The sequence below is a fragment of the Cebus imitator genome, unplaced genomic scaffold, assembly GCF_001604975.1.
Source record: "Cebus imitator isolate Cc_AM_T3 unplaced genomic scaffold, Cebus_imitator-1.0 Scaffold116, whole genome shotgun sequence".
Classification (NCBI taxonomy): domain Eukaryota; kingdom Metazoa; phylum Chordata; class Mammalia; order Primates; family Cebidae; genus Cebus; species Cebus imitator.
This window is the reverse complement of record NW_016107431.1, coordinates 5847108-5870652: the sequence shown is the minus strand read 5'-3', so window position 1 is coordinate 5870652 and position 23545 is coordinate 5847108. Positions and strand designations below refer to the sequence as shown.

At 35.3% G+C, this 23545-nt stretch overlaps 1 protein-coding gene across 1 annotated transcript in view; it reads right to left on the bottom strand.

Moving 5' to 3' along the window:
- Positions 1-1969: 1969 nt before the first annotated feature.
- FHL5 (four and a half LIM domains 5) overlaps positions 1970-23545 on the bottom strand; it is a 60211-nt gene continuing 38635 nt past the window's right edge. The window contains exons 2-6 of the mRNA XM_017538892.2: positions 14549-14719; positions 13402-13576; positions 12264-12433; positions 7787-7973; positions 1970-2920 (exon numbers count right to left, since the gene is read on the bottom strand). Of these exons, the coding sequence (XP_017394381.1) occupies positions 2757-2920; positions 7787-7973; positions 12264-12433; positions 13402-13576; positions 14549-14707 (855 nt within the window). The 5' untranslated portion in view covers positions 14708-14719 and the 3' untranslated portion in view covers positions 1970-2756. The remainder of the gene's footprint in view (positions 2921-7786; positions 7974-12263; positions 12434-13401; positions 13577-14548; positions 14720-23545) is intronic.

The following is a 23545-nucleotide window of genomic DNA, read 5'->3' as shown; positions in this document are numbered from 1 at the left end:
CACCATGTTGACCAGAATGGTCTCGATCTCTTGACCTCGTGATCCACCCGCCTCGGCCTCCCAAAGTGCTGGGATTACAGGCTTGAGCCACCGCGCCCGGCCATGCATACACTTTTTATCCTAAGAGTTAATATTCTCCCTTTCTCTGACTCTTTCTCTTTTAGCAATCTTATTTCCTCTTGCTCTTTGGCACAGTCTCTGCTACTTCCAAGTCATCTGGTTGTTATTGGCAGGAACTGCTTTCCTGCCTATGCAGATGTCACCTTTGAATTACTGGGAGCCCACTGTTTCCTGAGGCAGTCCATTTCATCTTCAGATAAGTCCCTAAGAGAGTTTTTCTCTTTGTTACATGAATCATATAAATCAACTATATAATTTTTACATTTATCTTTGTGTGTGTGTTACACAAAAACCTAACGAGGTCTACTTCCTTAGTTGTTTTGCATATGTGTGCTATGTCTACAGTGGTGCTTTGTTTAACCTGTAAGCAAGGATCTCTGCCTCAGGCACTTCCACATTTCCATACCCTGATCCATCTTCCTACCACTCCAGAACCATAACAGCGTAAGCTCTAACTTTGGGCATAGTACATGTTTAATATGTGTTTGATATATAGAATACCTCCTAAATGCAGAACTATTAAATTGTAAAAGTATATATATATTTATGCTTATGAAAGGATAATAAAATTTTTATCAAGGAAATGATTCTGTGAGTTTTAATTGAAAACCTAGAATACAAGTCTGATCATGTGCGTACTCACCCCCACACACAATAAAATGCCTAAACATTTCCAATTGTTTAACAAAGCATTACATGTTATATATTTATCTATAACTGGTTAACAGAGAAGGTGTTAACATGTTATATATCCATCTAGACTTGAGTGGCTTGGTTTTCTCTACGTGCAATATACTATTTTTTATATTGTAGATTTAGTTCTACCTGTGAAATTTCATATAATGCAGAAAAAATATTGATAGTTTTCCCTGTATTTTACAATGTGAATATGAAAAAGTACCTTGGCATTGTTAATCTAAAACTATATTTATAGTTTTCAAATAGTCTACCTAGCAGAACATTTATTAGTATCTCTAAATTGTTAACATCCCTGAATGTTCTTGCATTTTAAACTATTTCAAAAATTGTTTCCATAACAATTTTTATTGAATCTCCTGTGATGCTATTTTAGTAATTGTAATCAGCAGTATCTTATAATTAGATTTCAATCAAAACCTTTAATGCTATGCAGTAATCTGAGTGAACACACTTATATATCTATGTAGGCTTCTTCTCCTGACCTCCTTCTACTCCACACAAGAGATGCTATAACTAAGTTTGATAACTGACCATGGAGAGCAGAGGTTGCTTTCCATTTGTCCCAAGTAATGTGGAAAATATCCAGGGGCTGCAAGGTACAGTCATGATCAGTTAAAGTCTGGTATAAAGATAAACATTGTGATGGACTTCTCACTAAGGCTGTTTGCTTTCTGCGTGATCAATAAACACTGACTGACTTGTAGGATGGTTGTTTAGGGTTAGGAGTGCACCTACTGGTTATGAAGCAGATTTAAGCTAGGGGCACGATTGGCTTGGGGTAAGGTAGATGGCACAGGTGTGGGGGAAGAGTGGGGAGGGCTCCTCTACAGCCCACATTACTCTATTGTGCTGCTTTGCAGGTTCTGAATTATCAGCAGTGAATTATTCTTTTTCAGTTTTTATTATTGTTAGATTTCCTTAAAGCCCACTTTTATGCCTGCCTATTAATCATCTATGTAATTTTAGTAGGCAAAATGCATGAGGCACAGAGCTAATTATGCATTCTATTATGTCTTTAGATATCTGGATGAAAGTCATGTTCCAACACTCAATCCCTTCCCTAAAACTCATTTCCTTAAGTGATGATTTAATGATCTATTTATTTTAAAGGTTTGCCTTTGGGGACAAAGATTATCCTGGTTAGCTCCACTTGAAAGAATAGACTTTTATTTCATGGAATCTGTAAGCGTTTAGAAAAATCGTTGTGGACTTTGAAAACACATTTAATACAAAATGTGTTGAAACCCAAGCTTTGGCTATCCCTAGGTAGAAATGGTCCCCTTTATACCTATGCAGAGTAGGAGAGCCATAATGTCGTCAATTCTCATATTGCATTGACACGGAACTAGCAAGCTGTGGAAGCAGTGTGTATGAGGGCAAATTGTAGCTTTTGTTTTTTAATTCTAAAGTCAGTATGTGTGAACAATAAAAGAATGATTTTTAAATAATAATTCTTAAATGTGATATTTGCTAATCAATTTGCTCTGATCAATTTTCTTTTACCATTCATAGCTAATTTATCACATTACATATAACCGGGAATGCAAACACTAGTCTCATGTATACCTCTCACCTTGACCTCTTAGTTTTTCTTTTACTCTTCAGGTATGAAAAACCTCATTCTTAGTAATTATATCCACAGTTCCTAGGTATAGGTTGTATGTGTGATTATAAAGAGATATTTTCCTATATTTCTAACAGCAGAGTGCAGTATTTTGCAAGGAGAGGTGTCTTTGTGATTTAGCATATATTCATTTCTGTTCTACTGTGTTTTTTTGTGCCCTTAGAATGTAGTTCGATTAAAATGTGTGCAAAAACTCTTCCACTCTAAACTACATTAATATTTTCTAAAACTTAAGTCAAAAATAAGACTGCAACTGAATTCTGGCTTTAGTGACAACAAAGACAAAGTGGATTTTTGGTGGGAAAGGACTCCCCTAGATGTCAGTGTCCATCCCAGAGCCACATTTTGGGCAGAAGATTTCCTTGTTCTGGGTCAGGAAGCCTTTACCCACCAAAGAGACAGAGCACTTCCCACAGTTAAAACATTCACTATGCCACTGGCTGTCTTGAAAGCAGATAAACTTGGCACCTGTGAGACCTGTAAAAAAAATTGGAGAAAAAGATTTATCTTTTCAAGGAATAGATTGAGCATTTTATCAGGTTCTCCTCTAGGAACTGGAGATACAGCCATAAGCCAGACAAGTAACCCAAGAAAGAATGCTGCTTCCTGGCTCTGTGTCCACCTGGAACTATCAGCTGTAGGAAAATTCTGCCTGTGCCACCCAACCAAATTTGCAGCCAAATTCTGCCATAATCTACAGAAATAGGCAGCATGTTGATATGCAAGTCACATAGATAAGGATTGTCTAAGTCAGGTAAGAAAATACAGTGTAGTGTAGTGGGAAGAGGGTAGGCGTTGTGGAGTCAGAGATGTCTAAGTATGACTACATTTCTTCTTTTTCTCTATGTGACTTTAAGTTTTCTTAGCTGCAAAATAAAAATAAAATAAAATCAATATACACATCCTAGCTTGATGTCCGATGTTGTAATGAGTTTTAGTTTTCATCTCTTCCCTTATTTTTTTTGTGCTTAGTTTTACTTAGAATACATCTGGGGGTCATATGGGTTGGGACACTATTTCTAGAAAGCCCAAATGGAGGATTTTATCTAATCATTCAGACATCCTGATGTGATGGCTTTATTACCTTGCTCAGAGACAACTGCAGCTTATGTTGAATCTGGCCACCGAGGCCACGTGGATAACCACGTGATTGGTTTCTAAGTGCTTTGTCAGCCTCCTCCACTTTAATTGGACCTCACTTGAACCATACTGTTTGTTTAAAAAGTAGTAGAATTTGAACCTTTATTGAAGGTCTGATCTCTGCCTCCCTAATGTGATTCCAGGGTATAGTTCAAGAAATTGATCTTGAGAAGTTATATAAAAGAAGAAAATGTCTAGGGTTTGGGAAGAGGTTGAGATGCCCTAGGCTTCGGTCTTTATTTATTTCATGTTTTCTTTCAGTAATCTTAGTGGTATTATTTGCTTATCATCCATAGTGTGAGGCTAAAAGAGATATAATTCACATGTAATTTCAAAATACTCCATTTGAAATGGTGAAGTGAAAGGGTTAATAGCACTCTATTTCAGATACACTGTTCTTAAATATGATAATTAACTTTTGTTTCCAACCTAACAAACTTGTTTGATGTCTTCCTATATAATTTAGCAGTTCATAGTCAAATTTGCATCAAATTCCTCTACTTTCCTTGATTAAATTTATAGCTTACTTATCTATGATGCTATCAACATTACTTCCTAATAAATGTAAATTAATTATGTACTACTTAATTCCCTCAATGTTATTCAAAACATTAATGAGCTGACTGCAAGAGTAATGCTCTGTATATACATAAATTATGCCTGTTCATAAAACTAATTATTACATGTCTAGCATTTTGATGCTCATGAGTTTCTCTTAATTTTATTAGTAAGCCTTGTACAAGTGGCAAATATAAAAGCATTTCTTCCAGATTTTTACAAAGGAGAAAAAGTAGAAGCAACTGGCAACAGGACTTTAAGAAAGGGCCGAAGCAACATGTGAGAAGTTTGTTAATTGTTTCAAAAAGGATATGTTTACTCCCTTAGGTCATGAGAGTTATTTTCAGTAAGAAAGCCATCCACGAAGCAGGTCTCTGGCACCTGTTTCATTGGGTTTCATAGGTTTCTGACAAGTCAGTAGAATAAGAGCTGGCATTTGTTGAGTTCTTGAATATGTGCCAATCACTATTCTAAGTCTTTCATATGTGCTACCATATATAGCCCTCACCTTACCTTCATGGGGTAGATATTAGCATTAGCCCCACTTTGCAGACAAAAAATGAGAAATGACAAGTTTAACCACTTGCCCCAACTCACCCAGCTAGGAAGCAGATCTGAGATTTAAGCACAGGCCATCTGGCTTTAGAGCCTCTGCTTTTAACCTCATGAAACTAAGTTTGAGTTTATCTTTGGTAAAGGACATGATCAGGAACACTAGCATTACTCTCTGAAGAAACCACAACATTTTTAATTCCTTTTCCTTGAAATAAACAGAGATGGAAGAAAGCCAACCGGCTTAACCATTTGTTTTATAAATAAGGCAAATGAAGTCCCCCACCCCCAGAGGTGAGTTAGTCACCCGCGGTGACACAGCGGTTGGGGGCAGGGAGGACCAAGTCTTTTGCTCCTCAGTCCAGAGCACTTTTCATTGCATCAAGCTGCTTCATTTATCCCTGATAGTTTAAGAGGTTAATCCCATCTTAAAGGAGGAAAAAATGTGAAGGTTATACCTGGAGTTTGTTCAAATGAAGCAAGTTCATTGTGATGGGTTTTAAAAATTACACTTGGTGATTTATAAATAGATTTTTCAGAGCTTTAAAAAATTGTTTAATTTTAATTGACAAATAAAAATTATATACCATGTGGTTTTTGTGTATGTATACATTGTGGAATGGCCAAATCAAGGCAATTAACATATCTGTTACCTTATCATATACTTTTCTTTGTATGTGGTGAGAACATTTAAAATCTATTAGCCATTTTCAAGTGTATAATGCATTAACTATAGTCACTATGTTGGACAATAGGTCTCTTGAAATTATTTATCCTGTTTAGCTGAAATTTTGTATCCTTTGATCAAGAATACCTAGCTTCTTAAAGTGACATAATAATCAGATGAATGCCAATTTTCTGAAGATATGTGACAATATCAGAATTCCCAATGGTACATCAGTTCAGCTAGCTCAATTTTAAAGAAACAGTACTGCAGTGCCTATAGATGTTTAACAATTAGACCAAGAAATATTAAATTGAGTTGTAAGTTTTTGCAGGTATTTCAGTCTCTGGTGTCTCAATCAAAAAGTTTAAAAAAAGATTATAATAGTTTTGAGACATTTCCTGTGGATTGATGAGTCTAAATTTAATATATAATATTGCATTTGGATTAATTTTGGGTCTGATCATTTTCTCTTGATCATCCTCATATTTTTGTGCAGAACAACATTGTTTTTCCATCTGAACTTTAAAAAGCTGTGCTCAGTGATTGATCTGGAACAATCTATGAGAAAAATCACTTAGACCTATGGATCTGTGATATATCAGAATTGAAACTCAAGTTCAGGGCTTGTGTAGGCTTTTTGCAGATCAGTATTAGCTATCTGGATCTCCAGAGAATTTTGAAACCTATTTTGAGTTGTTAATTTCCTCATTTTCTCACTGACATACCCTTTTTTTTTTTTTGCTGTCCCAGTTCAAGAAAAGGATTGTTGTCAAATAAATGGACTGCAACTGCAGATTTTACTAGGGAGATTCTGGAGCTGCGTACTGTTGGATATCTGAAAGTTCCATTTTCTAACTAAAATCAGTGGAGATAGTGGCTTATTCTCTTGGCTACAGGAATTGCTAAATGTGTAGAATGCAGGAGAGCAGGGTAGTTAAAAGCTAACCTACATACTAAACCATTAGGTTTAATATGGTTTAGTATGTAGTTACCTTCATACTACGTGGACCCTGGAGCCCAGTGGTGTGGGATTGCTATGGCAAGTCCTTGCAAGGGCCAGAGAGGTAACCTAGCTGAGAGAAGCAGACAGGGTGCGAGGAACAGAGAGGACATGCCCCATGCAATGGGACAGCCACTAGCTTCGTATGATGGTGACCCTGCTGGGGAATGTAGAGACAGTCTGCTCACCCAATGGCAGGCTATTCCTCTACTTTTAGCGGCAGAGATTAATTTTGCATTAGTTATTTCCAAACATGTTCAGGCCAAACATCACCTGTCTGCTGGCCAGATGTAGCTCGTGGGCCAGTGTGATCCTGACACACATGGTGCTTCATATAGACAAATAAGACCATGCTGTTTGTTCTGGTGACACCCTCCCTCCCCTTGCAAGTCAGTGAAAACCTGCCAATGTGGGGTTTGCTGTCAAACTCTTTCTTCGTCAGAAAGTGCATGAAGATTCATCTTTTATTTTGTTACACATATGAAGATGAAGGAGGAAAGGGATAAAATAATCTTTAATTCTGCGGTATATAAACTGAACTAAAAATTGAAATATGATCTAAGAATACTAGGGATAGAAAGTAGATATACAGTTCTGACACATTGTTAAGTGACTATAAATTGCCAGAAAGAATAGCTGCTGGGCCTCTCAAGTGTCATGCTAATTTCAGTTCCTTTATTATAGGATTAGCATTTTAAAGGTATCTCTGAGGAAAAGATGTATTTTTTTTTTTACCTTGAAAACCTCTTTAACATGGATCGATTTATCATTACGTTATTTTCAAATCATGTTACATTTTTTCTTTAGTAAAATGCCATCTTGTTTTCTTTCATCTACTCATTAATGCACTTCATAATTGCAAGTGAATATAGAGAAAAGAGAGTAATACATTTGTTAGAAGCATCTTCAAATAAAGTTTAATTAATTACTGACCTATGCTACCTTAATTATTACAGCTTCAGATGTTCTAGACAATAGTGGAATTTAATTAAAACCTTCCTAACTAAAGGATGCTTGGCCCTATTTTGGAATTAAGCAGGATTCTGATTTATTAGTACTCTTTCCTCCCACTCAAATCTTAATGAGGCTTCAAGCAAGCCTCCTTGTGAAAGTCTGTGCTCACCTCCCATCTTACCCTCCCATCTCCTGCTTCTTTAAACTGTTATTTTACTTAGAGTCGGTACCATTAGGTTTAGTATATAGTTACCTTCGCAGAGTGCAGGCTACCAAAGTATACTCTTGTACTTTCCTTGAGGAATCCATGTAACATTTGTATTCATATATAGGCACCCACTTGTGTTTATCTCAAAAGGAAACATAAATGAAAGCTTCCCATCTTTTACTTGCATTTCCTAAATTAACTAGATAGCATCTTATATAGCCATAACTGTTTCATGGCATGATCATATTGAACTAGAGAACTCACCAGTAATGGGTTTGGAACAGGCTACACACTTGTTAGCATAAAGATGGTTGTAGCAGTCCACACAGAATGGATAGTCGTCTCTGGACATAAACTGTTCTTCACAGAGATCTTTCCTACAGCCACTACACAGAAAACACTCTTTATGCCATAGCTGGTCACAAAATGTTATCCCACCTGAAGTTATCACCTGCCAAAGACCACAGAAAAGGCAATGACCATGGGAGCCATTACAATTCAGATCACTTCATGATTCTCTTTAGATTCTAGTATCTCTGAGGGGAAAAGGAAGCAAAAATAAAAAGTGATCATTTTATGTCTTCTATGTCCACAGCTGGTGCTTCCAGCTGCTCTATTTTCACCTCATGTTAGGATGTTCCTTTCCTAAAAAACATCTTTAAAATAAAGGAAATAATAATATGAGAAACCAAAGGCTATAGGAATGAGCTAGAAGTAGAAAGAAATGAAAGTTACTGTATATTTTTCTCCTACAATGAAATAGAACAGAGGCAGGGCTATATTGGTGACTCTGAATGGAATTGGCAAGCGCCGTTATTTGCTAATAATAACTACCATTTCCTAAGTGTTTTTTCAGTCCTTAGCACCATGCAAAGGATGACCTCTTCTAAATAGTCTCAACAGCTCTACATAATAGAGACTATTATCTTTCCCTCTTTTCAGATGAGCAACTACTGAGCCTTACAGTCATTAAGTTACTTGCCATGGCCACGGTGAGCTAGGATTCAAACCTGCATGGTCTGACTCCATAGCCTGTGTGCTTCACCATTAATACCATACTGAGTCAAGGTTATCTTGCACAGATAAGCAGCTGATAAATCCTTGTTGAATTAATGAATAAATACCAAAGGAAAAAATAGCTGGAAAGCAATTCCAGTATTGTATCTAGAAATGGGGTGCTGTGGGAATCAGAACTCAATGGAATGAGCACTGGTTGTACATTGAGCCTTAACATGTGATGTGAAGCATTTTGTCAGAGATGTAATTAATTTTTCATAATATTATTTTTTTTTTCTAAACTAGTTTAATCCATGAATTCTACCTTTTAAAAGGCTGAAAAATCTTTATGCAGATTCAGATGGATAAATATTGGGCAATTCTTCTCGTGTAACTATTTTTAAGCCATATCACATTTTGAATTCACAGCTAATGAGCTATTGGAGTTGCTGTAGACACTGAAGTGTGTTTTTCTAAATGTTTTATAATGAAGCAATGGGATATCTGAGGTGGTTCCTATAAACTTTGTATCAAATTAACTAGATAGTAAAAACACAGAGCCTATTTTAAGTCACTTCCTTCTTTACAAACTCAGAAATGTTATTTGTCTGTAATATAGACTTGTGAAAAAAAATTCTAAAGGTATTTTTAATCTTATAACAAATATCTTAGAAATTAAAGATGTTTGATATAAAAGATTATTTTCCTAGAGGAAAAAAGCATACTATTCTGAACAAGTAAATGGGAAGCATAATGGTGTGATGGAAGTAAAGCAATTTAAAATACCCCCTACTGACTTCAAATGCCTTGCAGCAGACACAGCAGAATTCATGATTCCTTTGATTTGTTTGGTCTAAGTATTAGCAGGCAATGCTTAAAAGATTCAAAACTTGAAAAATGTATTCACAGCAAAATAAAACTTGATATATACACCAAAGACTGTTTAATTAGAGGAAGAAACTCTGGAACATTAAAAATAGTTTGTGATTATATTCCTTTTGAAGAGGTAGGAAGGTTAAGATGAAGTCCAATATCTGAGCTTGGTTTTCACCACTGATTGATCCCAGGTTTTAGAAAAAGTTTCTTCTCTGAAAAAGCGGAGGCAATAATGATTTTGCACTCAGCGGGTGACAGATGAAGAATCAAAGAAGACATTTAACTCTTTTTGAAACTTGAGGAATTTGAATTTGAAGCATTTGTAGTTTGAAGTCATTTTCTTTCTGGCAGAAAATAAATCTTAGTGTAATAAAATAAAATCTATGGACTTTAAAGCTTAAAAGTTCTAAGGGCCTGGTTGTCAAGTAGTTTTTCCTTTTTTTTAAAGAAAAAATTTGGTCTTTGCTTTGGGTTGAAAAAATTGTTTAGATTGGATCATCTTGATCAAAACATATCTAGCTTTTTATAAAAGGACTTGTGGTTTTAAAAACTAAATAAAAAACAATCTGGTATGACACAATCTGTCTACTACCCAATATAAATATTTTGTAAATTTTTGATGACTTCAAATCATATCCTAAATATAGTTACAGGTTCCTAAAACCTGGGAAACACCAGCACTTGGCCCAGACAGTTCTAAGCATGGATGTACTAAAGAAGTTTCACTCCTGAATTTTTATAGCATTGAAAGAGAATTTATATTGTGTCCAATAAATGATTTTAAGGTAATTCTTACAAATTTCATTACTGTTTTGGTCTAAGTCTTCAAGAAATGAAGCCTAAAATTGGCCAACTCAGTTGTCTCTCAAAACAGTGAGATAAACCTATTCATTTTATTTCCAGCATGATTTTAATTCCTTTAATTTTTAATTTTTGTATATATTTTTAGAGATAGGATCTCATTGTCACCCAGGCTGGAGTGCAGTGGCTCAATCATAGCTCACTGCAGCCTTGAACTTCTGGGCTCAAGTGATCCTCCTGACTCAGTCTTACCAGTAGCTGGGACTACAGGCACGTGTCACCACACTTGGCTAATTTTTAAACTTTTTTTTTTTTTTGAGACAGGGTCTCACTATGTTGCCTAGGCTGGTCTTGAACTCCTGGCTTGAGGCAATCTTCCCACCTCGGCTTCACAAAGTGCTGTGATTACAGATGTGAGCCACCATGCCCAGCCTCCAGTATGTTTTTAAATGCTGTCATTGACTCTGGTAATTCTTTGGAGACATATGGTCATATAGTTTGCTGCTTGTAAAGTCATTTTCTAAGCCAGTGTTTTGGTAGAATAATGAAGGTCTCAGTCATAAGATTATTTTATGTCATATTGTGATCAATTGTAATTCTCAGCCATTAATATAGTGTACCTTAATAGTTATGATATAGCATAGTGTATTGTTGCCTCTTTAAATGCAGGATTGGTATTGGTTATGTATGTTAAAAAATTACTGTGTATGTGTGTGTATGTGCATGTTTGTTCACATATGCATGTGTAGAAAGTGGTAGTGTGACTTCCAGCTGTCCAGATATAGAAATGGGCTTAAAAGTTCTACCAAAGTAGCCCATAGATAAAAAAAAATATTTAGAAACTACTACACTAATACAGTGTGTTTTCCTGATTCAGCTTTCTCATTTCAATTTATGGTGTCATTTTAAACTTATGATGCTTCACAGGTCAAGGATTTCTTTGAGAACATCCATATATATTTGTGGAATACAGACAGGCTTTATCAAGGTGTTACAGCTACTTTTTCACATAAAAGCTTAGAGGATAAAAAAAGAATTGGATGAAGTTTACTTCTAAAAAATTACTTTTTTCTCTCTTAGAAAATGTGTTTTGAGTGGGAAGCCCAGTTAGAAGGCCCTGCATGATCCTGGTACTGGAGAAGGAACTTGCAGCTCTTAGACTTCTTTCTGTCTTGTGTCTCCTGGACTTCCCTCATGATCTTGGCGCTCCCTTGAACTAATTGCTGTACTCTTAGGAAATACAAAACCTTCAAGTCGAGAAGATATTTGCACTGCTGAGAAAGAATGCCAAACATCCTGTTTAACTTGGTTCCCTCAGTCACTTTGGGAGGCAAATCTATATTGCTCTGAAACAGTTAATACTGAATGGATCAAAAATTATTTTTTAAGAAACATGTGTATTAAATGAGAGACCTGTACTCTCTCCCAGAATACATGAGATCTTGTATAAAAGCAGTTAATGGACTGGGCATGGTGGCTGAAGCCTGTAATCCTAGCACTTTGGGAAGCCAGGTAGATCACCTGAGGTCAGGAGTTCAAGACCAGTGTGGCCAACATGGTGAAACCCCAAATGGGATTAATTTATCTATGGGCTACTTTAGCAGAACTCTTAAGCCCATTTGTATATCTACTAAAAATACAAAAATTAGCTGGCCACAGTGGCGTGGCGTGCGCCTGTAATCCCAGCTACTCTGAAGGCTGAGGCACGAGAATCGCTTGAACCTGGGAGGCAGAGGTTGCAGTGAGCTGAGATTGTGCCACTGCACTCCAGCCTGGGTGGCAGAGTGAGACTCCATCTCAAAAAAAAAGGCAGTGAATGGAACTGGAATACCAAATCACTTGAGCACTTAAGCTGTTTGAAATATTAACTTCTTGTTTGACTGGAATTTTATGCCTAATAAAAAAAGATGGTCATCCTCATCATGACAACTAGTGGTTTGTACATGTTGAAAGTCAAAAGTACCATGAGTGTGTATAACATAATAGTATCAGTTCGTTCCAAATATATGGTACAGCTAAAAAGGAATAGTCTGAGTTTCCACAAGCTTCACCCTCTTTAGAAAATTACCTTCTTACAAAAGTTGCAGTAGTGAGCAAACTCCTTCTCAAAACACGGCACACAATAATTGCCACTCTCTTTGGAGATCAAAGGCTTTGTTCCTATAGGTTGTTGGCAATTGTCACACACAAAGCAGGTTTCATGCCAGTAGTTTCCCTTAAATTCCATTTTGCGGGAACCTGTGCTCCAAAAGTAAGGACCTGTTAGTATAAGTGAAGTGTAATTTTTATTAAGCAAATACAGATCAAATTACTTAAATTCTAAGTTAAGATGATAAATGAATTGTCCTTTTAGAAAAGTATTTTTTCAGGTTCAAAAAAACCCATTCATGTGGGGGAAAGGAAAAGGTTAATAAAATTCAGCCATGATGATGGAGAATCACCCTTAGACTGAAAACTCTTTCAAGCCCTGCATAACCTATAATCTGGAGATATAAAAGTACTTTGAATGAAGACTCCTAATGGTTGCACATGGTTTGGATAAATTGGACCATAATAATCATTATAGGGGTATTAAAAATGCCTGCAGCACAACTACTGAGATTATGTTGTACAATTATGGCCTTCTAAAAATTCTTTGAATCCATAATAAGAAAATGAGAGAGCAAGAGTGAGACAGCGAGAATGAATTATCTCCTTATGCTGCTGTCCCTAGAGATTGAGAAGAAGATCAAAATATAAAGAATTAGTCCTTGCCAAAAGTGGAATGATATACATGAACCTTGTCTTCCCTAAGAGAGAATAACAATGACTGATCCTTAAACCAGTTTGTGTTAAGCTACAAAATCACAGTTGACTCCAGTCGCCTGTGATGAATCACTCTTTCTGATGCCATTGATGTTTAATGTAGTGTTATTAGTATAAATTTTATCTTTATTTTATGGGTGAAATTCTGGTTTGAAATGTTTGTATAAATTAGACTTGATGAAAATAGAACACTGTAAGTTACCTGTTCAAGGATAATGAATGAACAATCTTTTTATTTCTAAAATACAGTCTTTTTATTTCTAAAGAAAGAGATTGAAAGAGGAAGAAAGATGTCTTTCTCCAAACCGGGGTTTTGGGACCTGCTACACTCCTCATGTGCCAGGACTTAATGAAAAGCATTACAGCTTCAGTTAGAGACAGGAGCCCCCTTGAGATCCTACCAGGCATGATGGTCCTCTTGCAGTGGAAGCACTTGGAGGAGCACTCATTAGAATAGCACTCCGTGCACAGCAGGCGCTCATCCTTGGCAGCAAAAGGCTTTTCCACCAAAGAGTGATTGCATTTGGTGCACTTGAAGCATCCTTCATGCCAGTGCCGGTCTTTGTAACAAAGATCCTTTGAGACAGTAAATAAAAGTTAATTAAATGTGGCTGTGACAAAACAGTCCATTTTATAAGACAAAACTGAACACTCCTGGGACTCTCATGTCAGTAGGTTGTGCTAGTAGCTTGAGGGAAAGTTGTTACTGAAACTGTTACCCATGGAGAGGAGACTCTCTGGGGTAATTAAGAGCGAGAGCCCAGGGCTTTCTTGGCGGGTCACTTAAGGCAATTGGTAAAAAAACAAATGAATTCTCTGCTATGTCTTCAAAGTTTGCCTACATTCTTGTTATAAACTACAACAGAGGTTTTTCATGGAATGATTTTTTAAAATTTTAGGTTGTAATATTCTATTACTCTTTAAGACTGAACTAAAGAAACAAACAAAAAATAACATCATCTAAGTAAAGCAAAGGCATAAAGAAAGAAAAGAAACAAAAAGAAAAAGAGAGAGAAAGAAAATTGGAGGAGGGAAAGAAGGAAGGAAAGAAAGAGAAAGAGAGAGAGAAAGAAAATAATGAGCATGTTGGGGGAATGGGTGGTAGATGTGAAAGGTATCAATGGGGTTAAGTAGAAATGAAGCTGATTTTATGTCAGAAAACAGATTTTGAATCCTTACAACTTCAATTCTTTATGCATTTATTTATACCTTTGTCATTCTGGAAATAATAAACACACACCAGAGGGTTACTGAGGGCTTGGAAACAGCAGAAAAATTTTTGCTGTGTAACTTTGGACAAATAATGTAACCTCTTTAATCTTTAGCATTCTCAGCTACCTCATTAGATCATGTGAGAATTAAGCATATGTTGTATTTCATAGTGCTAAGTGTAGTGGCTGGAGCTTGACTGCTGGTGACTTTTAAGATCCTTATATATCCAGTAGCAGGGAAATAGTGTTGAAAGTAAACACTAAATGAAAAGAGGCATTCCAACCCAATTGTTTGCTGTCCATATGCAGTAATTCTGTAAATTGGGGTGAAACTTACCTTAGAATCGGATTCAATTGGTTTTTTGCATGCCTCACAGTAGTTAGAAAATATACGATCATAACATAAAACACAGTATGGACTGTCATCTTTTAGCACATATTTCTTCCCAAGAAGTGATGCTGTGCAATATTGACAGTAAAATTGAGCAGTTGTCATTTCGGTTTGATCCTGTGAATGACAAAGTGATTCATGTATATAATAGCAGAATTTTGTTTATAGGATAAATGATGGAACCGTAATGTGAGTGAAGCAATTGAATGAATTTATATTTTCTTAAGCAAAAATTCACCAACTTAGAAAATTATGCTTATGGTCATGGTGACATTTGGAGTGATTTAGGAAAGGTTACTCTCCCATCTTGGCAGTTCCTGTGTGTTTTGCTTAAAAAAAAAAAAAAAGCATAAAACCTGCAGCTAGATTATGAAAAACATCTTGTGTTTATCATACGCTAATGTGGAATTCAATGAGAATATGTTATTTGTTGAAGGATGGTTTCACCTCAAGGACGTAAATATGCACTGTTGCTAGGGCTTTTAACTAACTGTCGTCACTTATTTTCTTGCTGGAAAATTCTAGAGGCAGGTTTTGATGTAAATAACAGCCTTTCTTACTCAAATATAAATTAATAATCAGTACATTGTCATTTTCTAGTCCATTCTTTTACTCCTCAAGTCTTTACTGAATACCTAATAAGGGCTCTGCACATTAACCCTAAGGTCTTTCTGTACCCCATCCCCTCCTTAGCTGTGGCTTCCACCACCCCAAATGTGCTGATGACTGCAAAATCTCTGTTCTCTGCTAGCTTTAGATTTCTTCATTTAAATGTCCTTTACCAAGGTGGCCAAATAAAACTCCTCAGCAGGCAGGATTCAGACCAAGTGCTAGACCTTTGTGAATACTGTTGAGCAGTTGCCCAGATACAGAAGTGCAGGTGAAATCATCAGTGGCAGGAAACAACCATCGGTTCCTTCAGGCTTTAGGGCCAAAGTAACATGTATATAGCATAAATAACAGCAGCAGCTATTCCATTATGGCTATAAATAAAATAGCTAGAATTTATCTGTAAGGCAAAATTCATTCTGTAAGATGAATAAAAAAGCTGACATGAAACATAAAGCCAGTGACAGATAAGGATTCTGATTGTTTTGTAAATATGGAACGCCATTAAGAGGCAAAGCGTATAGATTTCAAAAGGTTTTAATTAGGCATTGAACATGAATTTTTGTTGTTACCAAAATAGTAGCACCGATTTTCCTTGGAAAATGAGATCTGTCATCTCAGGATTTACTGGACTATATTAGGAGCTTTTAATATTTTCTAATTCTCCCCCCACAGGAATTTTTGTTAGTTTTAGCAAAATCGAAGGAACTATTAACTATGATGATACAACAGCATTTTTGATACTAGTTTGTACTGACTACATTTGAACTGTTATTCTATTGCATTTTGCTTTATTCTAGTGATGAAGTTCCCAGCAGAGAGACTTGCTGAATGCACATCATTATTAATTCTGTACATAGCAGTTTTGCTATATTGTTCTTCACTAATAAGTAGAGAAAAGACTGAGGGATTTGGAACATGTGGATCTTTTATCAGGAAAGACGAAATGTAGACTAGAAAGTTTGCAATGGAACATGGCCAAAATGATCTACCAGGAACACTGAATTCTCCATTTAATTAATTCCACAGAAATGTCCTTTCCTAGTGAATACAAACACACTTGGGGTGTTACCGAAGGCTTCAAACAGCAGGAAAATAGACCTAATTCCCTTGAAAAGTTTAAAAATAAAAGTTTTATTCACATTTATAGCAATCAAGTGTTTATCACTTCACAGAAATTAAATATGTACCTTTAATGATGAAATGGGTTCCCTCCTTTGATTATTAATATTTATTTTAGTTTTAGATGTATATAATAATATCATGAAACATGGCGTCTCAGGGGTTAGAAACTGCCAGGCTACTGCCATTTTGTGACACTTTTAGTGAATTATAAAATAAAGAAAAAACCAAAAGAGATTAGAAAACTGATAATATTTCAATTGTTTATTTTAAATGACACTTTAAACATGACAATATCAAAATACCTGTAACTCATTTAGTGATCAGATCATGAAGTCTAAATACAAGACAAGATGGTCCTTCTCTCATCCTAGTCCTAACTACGTAATGGGCCTGGCAGAAAATGCCCTACAATATAGATCATATTTCTTAATTTTTAAAATAAGAAATTTACTTCTTGTTCAATTCCATTCTGTAAAACCAATATCGAGGAAGTTGGGTAGGGTGAGAACAGAATCAGTCTAATATCTCAAAACCTTGTGATTTTACACTTGTAGAACTATATAGTGGGAGAAGGCATTTGGTCCAGGTCAACATTTCTTGAATATTTACTCAGTTATTTGAACTCCCTGTCCCTCAAGAAGTCTAGATTCTCTTAGAATAGCTCCTATATTAGTAATAGTGAATGTAATTTGAGGTAGAAGAACAAACTGAATGTTTACTCTCTTTGTCTTGGTTAGAAAAAATACACTAAGAAATTTATTCCTCATTTTCATGAAGTCTGTCATTTAACCATTGATCTTTGAATACATCCAAATAGCTTTTTAAAAATAGAGGCATTATAACTATATAAGTGATACATATTCTATTAGAACCATATAGAGTCTTTAGAGAACTATTAGGATAGAAAGGAGAGTGAAGACAGACCTTTCTAGGAAGATCTTAAGGAAGTTATGCTGTTGGAAATCTGTTAGGAAGAAAGGAATGTTGGAAGGAAGAAAGGAAGAAAAAAAGGAAGGAAGGAAGGATCAAACTGTTTATCGAGAAAGGGAAAAGACAAGTGAGAGAATGGCACAGGAGCTCATTTAGAGATGGGAAATGGTGAGTCTTGAGAACAGATTTCACCTGGGTACCTTCAGAATGAAGAAGGATCTTGAAACTTTAAAGCTTTCTGAAGTGATCTGAACCTTGAATGCAAGTAGTTCTAACTGGAGTGGGCCAGGCAGAACAGGTAAGATTTAATTTTTCCAGTCTGACCACTTTTTATTATCTTATGCTTTTTAAAACCTTATTCTGTACCTTTTCCTCTTCTTTATCACTAATGTTAATATTTTAAAATTCTGTGTTCAGAAGAGCAAACCAAATAGCTTGTTTTTAATCATTCCCTAACAGGTAAAGCTGTAGGAAAGAGGATGAGGACTATGTGATTTTTGTCTCAGGAATCCCCACCTGAGGGCTAATTTGACGAAGATATTGGGAAATTTTTGCTTTCAAAGATTAAAAATCCTCAAGCAAAGCTATTCTTAATTATGAGCTGCAAGCATTATTCATGTACCCCAATTGGTTAGCATTCAACTTTTCTAGATGTGAACTCAGCAGTGCTAGTCATTTTAATTTGGAATGTATCACTTAGACATTCTTGTAAACTTCTTTCAAAGTTATCTAGCAACTAACACAATGTTTAAGCCCAGAATTTTTATCTTTGCATATTGGGATTTTAGAAGATTTATTTAGAGGTGCACTGATATATCAAAGAAGATAATGAAGACAGATGAGTAGCTCAGAAATTCAGCGGTATGAATGGACTTGGCTTTGTTTTTTTGTTTCCCTCCTAGAGATTTTAGGTTTCTCCCTAAAAAGATGTAAGTTCATTGGTAATAGCTTTCTAGCTGAGAATGTTATTTCTTAGGTGCTATTTTCTAAACCAGGATAATTTTGTGTTAAGTTATATTTTATGGTGAGTTATTAATGAGAAGGTTAAGGCTATGAGCAATATATACACTTAACATTTTTACTATGTTATGCAGAATGAATAGATTCACAAGAAGTATACTTGAGAACATTTCAAGTGGGAGAAAGGCAAGGACTAGGTGCCATGCATGGTAACTTTAATATACTATTGTTTGCAAGGCATCATTCACCATCTATTTATTCATACACTTGAAAAACATGTAAAATACATGTCATTTGCAAAGTAATCTGCTACAAATTGTAAAGGATATAAAAAGATTAGACTTACAACTTGTCTGCAGAGAGCTTATGATCTAGCAGGAAGAGTAAGGACGTTTCATATCTCTAAACAAAAGTTAGGAAGTGATGAGAATAAATGAAAGGTTATAAGTTTTAGAACAGTAGTTCTAAACATTGGGTACACATTAGAATTTTAAAAATGTCCAAGGTGGGATGGCACAGTGGCTCACATCTGTAATTGCAGCATTTTGGAAGGCTGAGGTGGGCGGATCACCTGAGGTCGGGAGTTCAAGAACAGCCCGACCAACATGGAGAAACCCCGTCTCTACTAAAAATACAAAATTAGCCAGGTGTGGTTGCTCATGCCTGTAATCCCAGCTACTTGAGAGGCTGAGGCAGGAGAACTCCTTGAACCCAGGAGGCAGAGGTTGTGGTGAGCTGAGATTGTGCCATTGCACTCCAGCCTAGGCAACACGAGTGAAACTCTGTGTCAAAAAAAAAAAAAAAAAATGTCCAAGGTACACCCCTACCTCACACCAAATAGATTCGAGTGCACTAAAAATAAGTACTTTTCAGTTTTCAAGTATTTCTAAAGTCCAATGTCAGTTGAAAACCACCAGCTTAAAGGAGGAGGAAGGACAATTACTTTCAGCTAGGAAAAATTCAGGAACAACTTGAAGCAGTGGCATCTCAATGAATTTTGTGGTAGATATTATGGATTGGCTTTCCCAAACTTGGTTTTGTCCTCCTCCTAGTTGGAGAGATCAAGGAGCTAAATCATTTCCTGGACCCTGTTACAGTGTGTGTTCAGGATGCAAATTTGGCTCTGATACAATCATATGTAAAAATCAGAAGGTGAATGTGAAATGAAAGATGTGTTCCTGCTGCTGTTGTTGCTGGCAGATTGGCTGGCTGAGATGTGAAAGGTTTCCATCCATTCATAATGCCTGGAGTCAGTTTTCCTAACTAGTTTTTCGACTGTGAGAGACAGTTGTGGTGGTACTCGTGGTAACAGCAGCAAGCTTTTGACCTCTAGATCACATGCAGAATGGATATGGAAGTGGGCAATGGGCAGACTCTACCACCCTTGGAGTAATTTTAGAGATATTAACAATAATATTTAACACTCCTATATGTTTCCTGAGTGCCAAGTCCTGTGTCTACTACTGTATTTGATCTTTTTAAATCTTGCAACGATCCCCTGAGGAGGTCTGTTATTATTATACTCATTTGACAGATGAGCAAACCAAAACTTAGGAGGCCAAGATCACTTGGCTGATAAAAATGCTAGGTCTAGGTTGCAAGTCTATACCTTTTAGAAACTGAAGCCCAGGATCTTAGCCAGTGTAAACCTCTCCTTTCTTTGAGATGTAGAGAAGGGCATTTAGACGCAGCAACAGAATTGGGAAGGGCACCGACACTTGTATATGTGAGGCATGCATGGAAAACAGTAAGTATTGTATTCTAAGTGGCTTGCAGAGCATGAGATTGGAAGACAAATTTGAAAAGGAAGACTAGAGCAAGGTCATCAATGGCTTAAGTTTCATGCTAGATTTGAACTTTTTTCTATAGAAAAAATATAATCATTGATGATTTAGAAAAGGTAAGTGCCATGTTTTGAGCTGAGACTTATGAGAATTAATTAAGAAATGGTGATAGATGTGATTAAATGTAGATATACCATAAACACAAAAATCAATTTGAAGCTCATTTTTCAATATGTGGCTTAATCAACAAATATTATGCCTTCTGTACAAAACGTGCTGTTTTTTATGTTTTGGGGGAATATGGAGAATCAATGAGCTATTTCCCTTAAGGGAAAATTCATTAAATAAACAAATCATAAGAATAAAATATATTAATCAATTTATATGAACAAGTAATTATATATAATACTAAACATGTGTATACATATTATATATTGTTATATATTATATATATAAACAGAGAGTTGCCGAGACTGTGAGATCAAGTGATAGAATATGAGCATGTATGCAGTCTTGGAATTCTGGAAGCCAAAGACTAAGTGTTGTTTAAGGGGTGAGAATGCAGCTGGAAATGAGGAAAGGAAGCATTTGGGTTATTCATGTTGGAGGTAATGATGGCCTGGAATATTGAGATCATGTGTGGGAATCAAGATGCAGTAGGACTTAAAAAGTTTGGGAGGCAGAGAGAGTCGTTCTGAAATTTCACATATGGTTCCTGGTAAAATTAGTGTATCACTAATAGAAGATGGGGGTACAGGAAGAGAAGCTAATTGGAAGCCAAGATTAACTCAGGTTTAGTTACTTTGAATTTGAGGAACTAAACTAGACAGCCATCAAGCTGTATGTCCAAAATATTAGGTTGAAATGTGGCATTAGGTTGAGAAGTTTGGACTATTTTCATGGATGAGCTAATTCGTAGTTGAGGAGCTACAATGGTAACTGAAGTTATGAGACTGAATGAGACCATCAAAGAAACCCTAGTGTAGAAAAGTGAAGAAAAGGTAAAATACAAACTCATAGATAAAGGCACGTTTTGTGATGGGAAAGAGATGAAGCAGATATAGTGAAAGTCACAGTGTGTTGAAGGACAAAGGAAGTGAGAACTTCAAGAAAAGAATATATATTAATAACAATTAAGGAAAATGTTAACAAGGAGGTAAACGATGCCTTCAAAAGAATAGTTCGTAGACACTAAATTGTTTGATGTCAGATTTCAGAGTTAAAATGTGAGTGAGGAAATGCTCATTGCTGACAGTTTAGAAAACTGCATGTTCAAAACACGCCTAAGGAATTAAAAACAAACAAAATGTGTTGCTGAACTAGCAAGAAAGTAAGGAAAAATCTCGGAGGCTAAAAATAAAAAGAAAGCAGGAGACTGAAAAGGTTACACACTCTCTAAAGGAACCATCTGTCCTGAGGATGTCTTCTGAGCCATGATGACCTCGTTATCCGAGTATTTATAGCCTGAGCTTTTACTAAGCGTAAGATCCTAAAACGTTTAGGTTTTAGTTTAAAAGGATTAGTTTAAAATGGAACTGGATTGGTAGTGACAAGGTGTCATCACTACCACGAAACACAAGAAAATCTATCAGAAAATGTCCCATTATCCTAAGCCTAAAAAAAATTCTTACATATAAATTTTCGTTGAGCATGAATTCACAATTCAAGTTTTTAAAATAAGAATAAGCGATGAAAACAAGCAGCATGAGTAAAAACCCAGCAAAGACAAAAATTGGATCACCAGCAAAACAATTCCACATGAGAAATAACAGATATAAAATGGAAAATAATTATGTTTACATACTTAAACACATAATAGAGGGCATTATATAGACAAATTCAGGAGAATAAAAATGACTAGGCAGATTTGCAAAAGAACTGGTAGATATAATAGCAATAAAACCATATCATTAAAATTAAAACAGATTAAAATGCAGATTAGCATCATTTGAAGGGAAAATTAATAAACGGGAATAGAATTAAATATGTACTGTAAAATACAATGAAGAAAGAAAAAGAGATGGAAAATACGTTGGTTAAAAAAGTAGAAGACAGGGTATAAGAGTCTGACCCAAGTCTTTACAGAATTTCAGAAGATAACAGAAAAAATGAGAAATATGCAAAGGTTGGAGATAGAATTGAATTTCTAAGAATTAATGACATAAATGTAATGATGCAGAAGGTAAAGCAGATTTCAGCCCTCATAAAAACAAACACATCATAGTAAAGATGCCATATGCCAAAGACAAAGAAGATCTTAAAGACATTCAAAGAGGAAAAAAAAAAAATGTCTAAAACACCAACAATTAGATAATCAGATAACTTCTTAAGAGCAACAATAGAAACCAGAAGGAACTGAAATAATGCTGAGAGAAAATAAGTAAACCCTAGACCTGTTTACTCAGTGAAGGTGAATTTAAAGAATAGGATGACATAAAAACATATTTAAGTTGACAAAAGTCATGTTTACTACCAAAAAACCCTCATTGAAGGCAGTTCTAATGAATGTGGTTTGAACATTGCCATGTATGTACCTAAAATGCAATAAAATATATATTGAAACAAAAAAGAATGTGGTTTGGAAAAAAGAAAGAAAAAAGAAAACTCTCTAATGGAAGGTTTAGGAAAATTGAAGACAGAAAGAATAAGGAGAAAAGACCTTTACTAACATGCAGTTATATATAAATTAACATAGACTGTATGAAAAAACAACAATAATAATTTGTGGCATTCAAAACACATAGTGGTACTAATGTATTGGGGAAAACAGGATTTAAGTGAGGAAAGAGTTGATTTTTAAACTTTATATTGTTTGAAAAGAGAATAAATTAACAGAGTTACATTAAGATTAAGTATTTCTCATGTTAAAATTTTAATAAAATCTCCTTAGATTTGTTAAATCTTTTATGGAAAACTCTAAACATGGAAATAGAAATAAAATAAGTAAAACAAAATTAATAAAAATAGAAAACTGAGACATCATACAATAAGAACATACATGATTTATTTTAAACCCAAATCAAACCAAATGGAGTTGTTAAACTTCCTTGGTTGAAGAAAAAATTATTCCAAAGATGATCCAAAAGTAACTATGTACATCTGCAACCAATCTGAGTTTAAATTCCAGCAAATTCTCAGCTTCAATCAAAGGTTAGATGAAAGGGAAATATAGTTGTCTTTAATATCATTTGAAACCAGAGGTCAACTTAATTTAATATTTTTGTTAACTGCAACTCAGCACAACACTTGACAGAAACTAAAAGTTCAGCCCCTTGCCCTAGCCATGTGACAAGCAAGGACTCTATCCTCTGGGGGTAAAAAAAAACACCAAAAATTGTACTTGGGTATTTTGTTTCAATGTTTGGCAGGCAAAAAATTATAAGACATCTCAAGAAGTAAATATATATATAATTAATAAAAAGGGACTTTATTATACTTATGTTAAATATTCAGAAGGAAATAAACAGAATGAATGAATGTTTTTTTTTTTTATCTTTTTATTTTTATTTTTTTTATTTTTATTTTTTTATTTTTT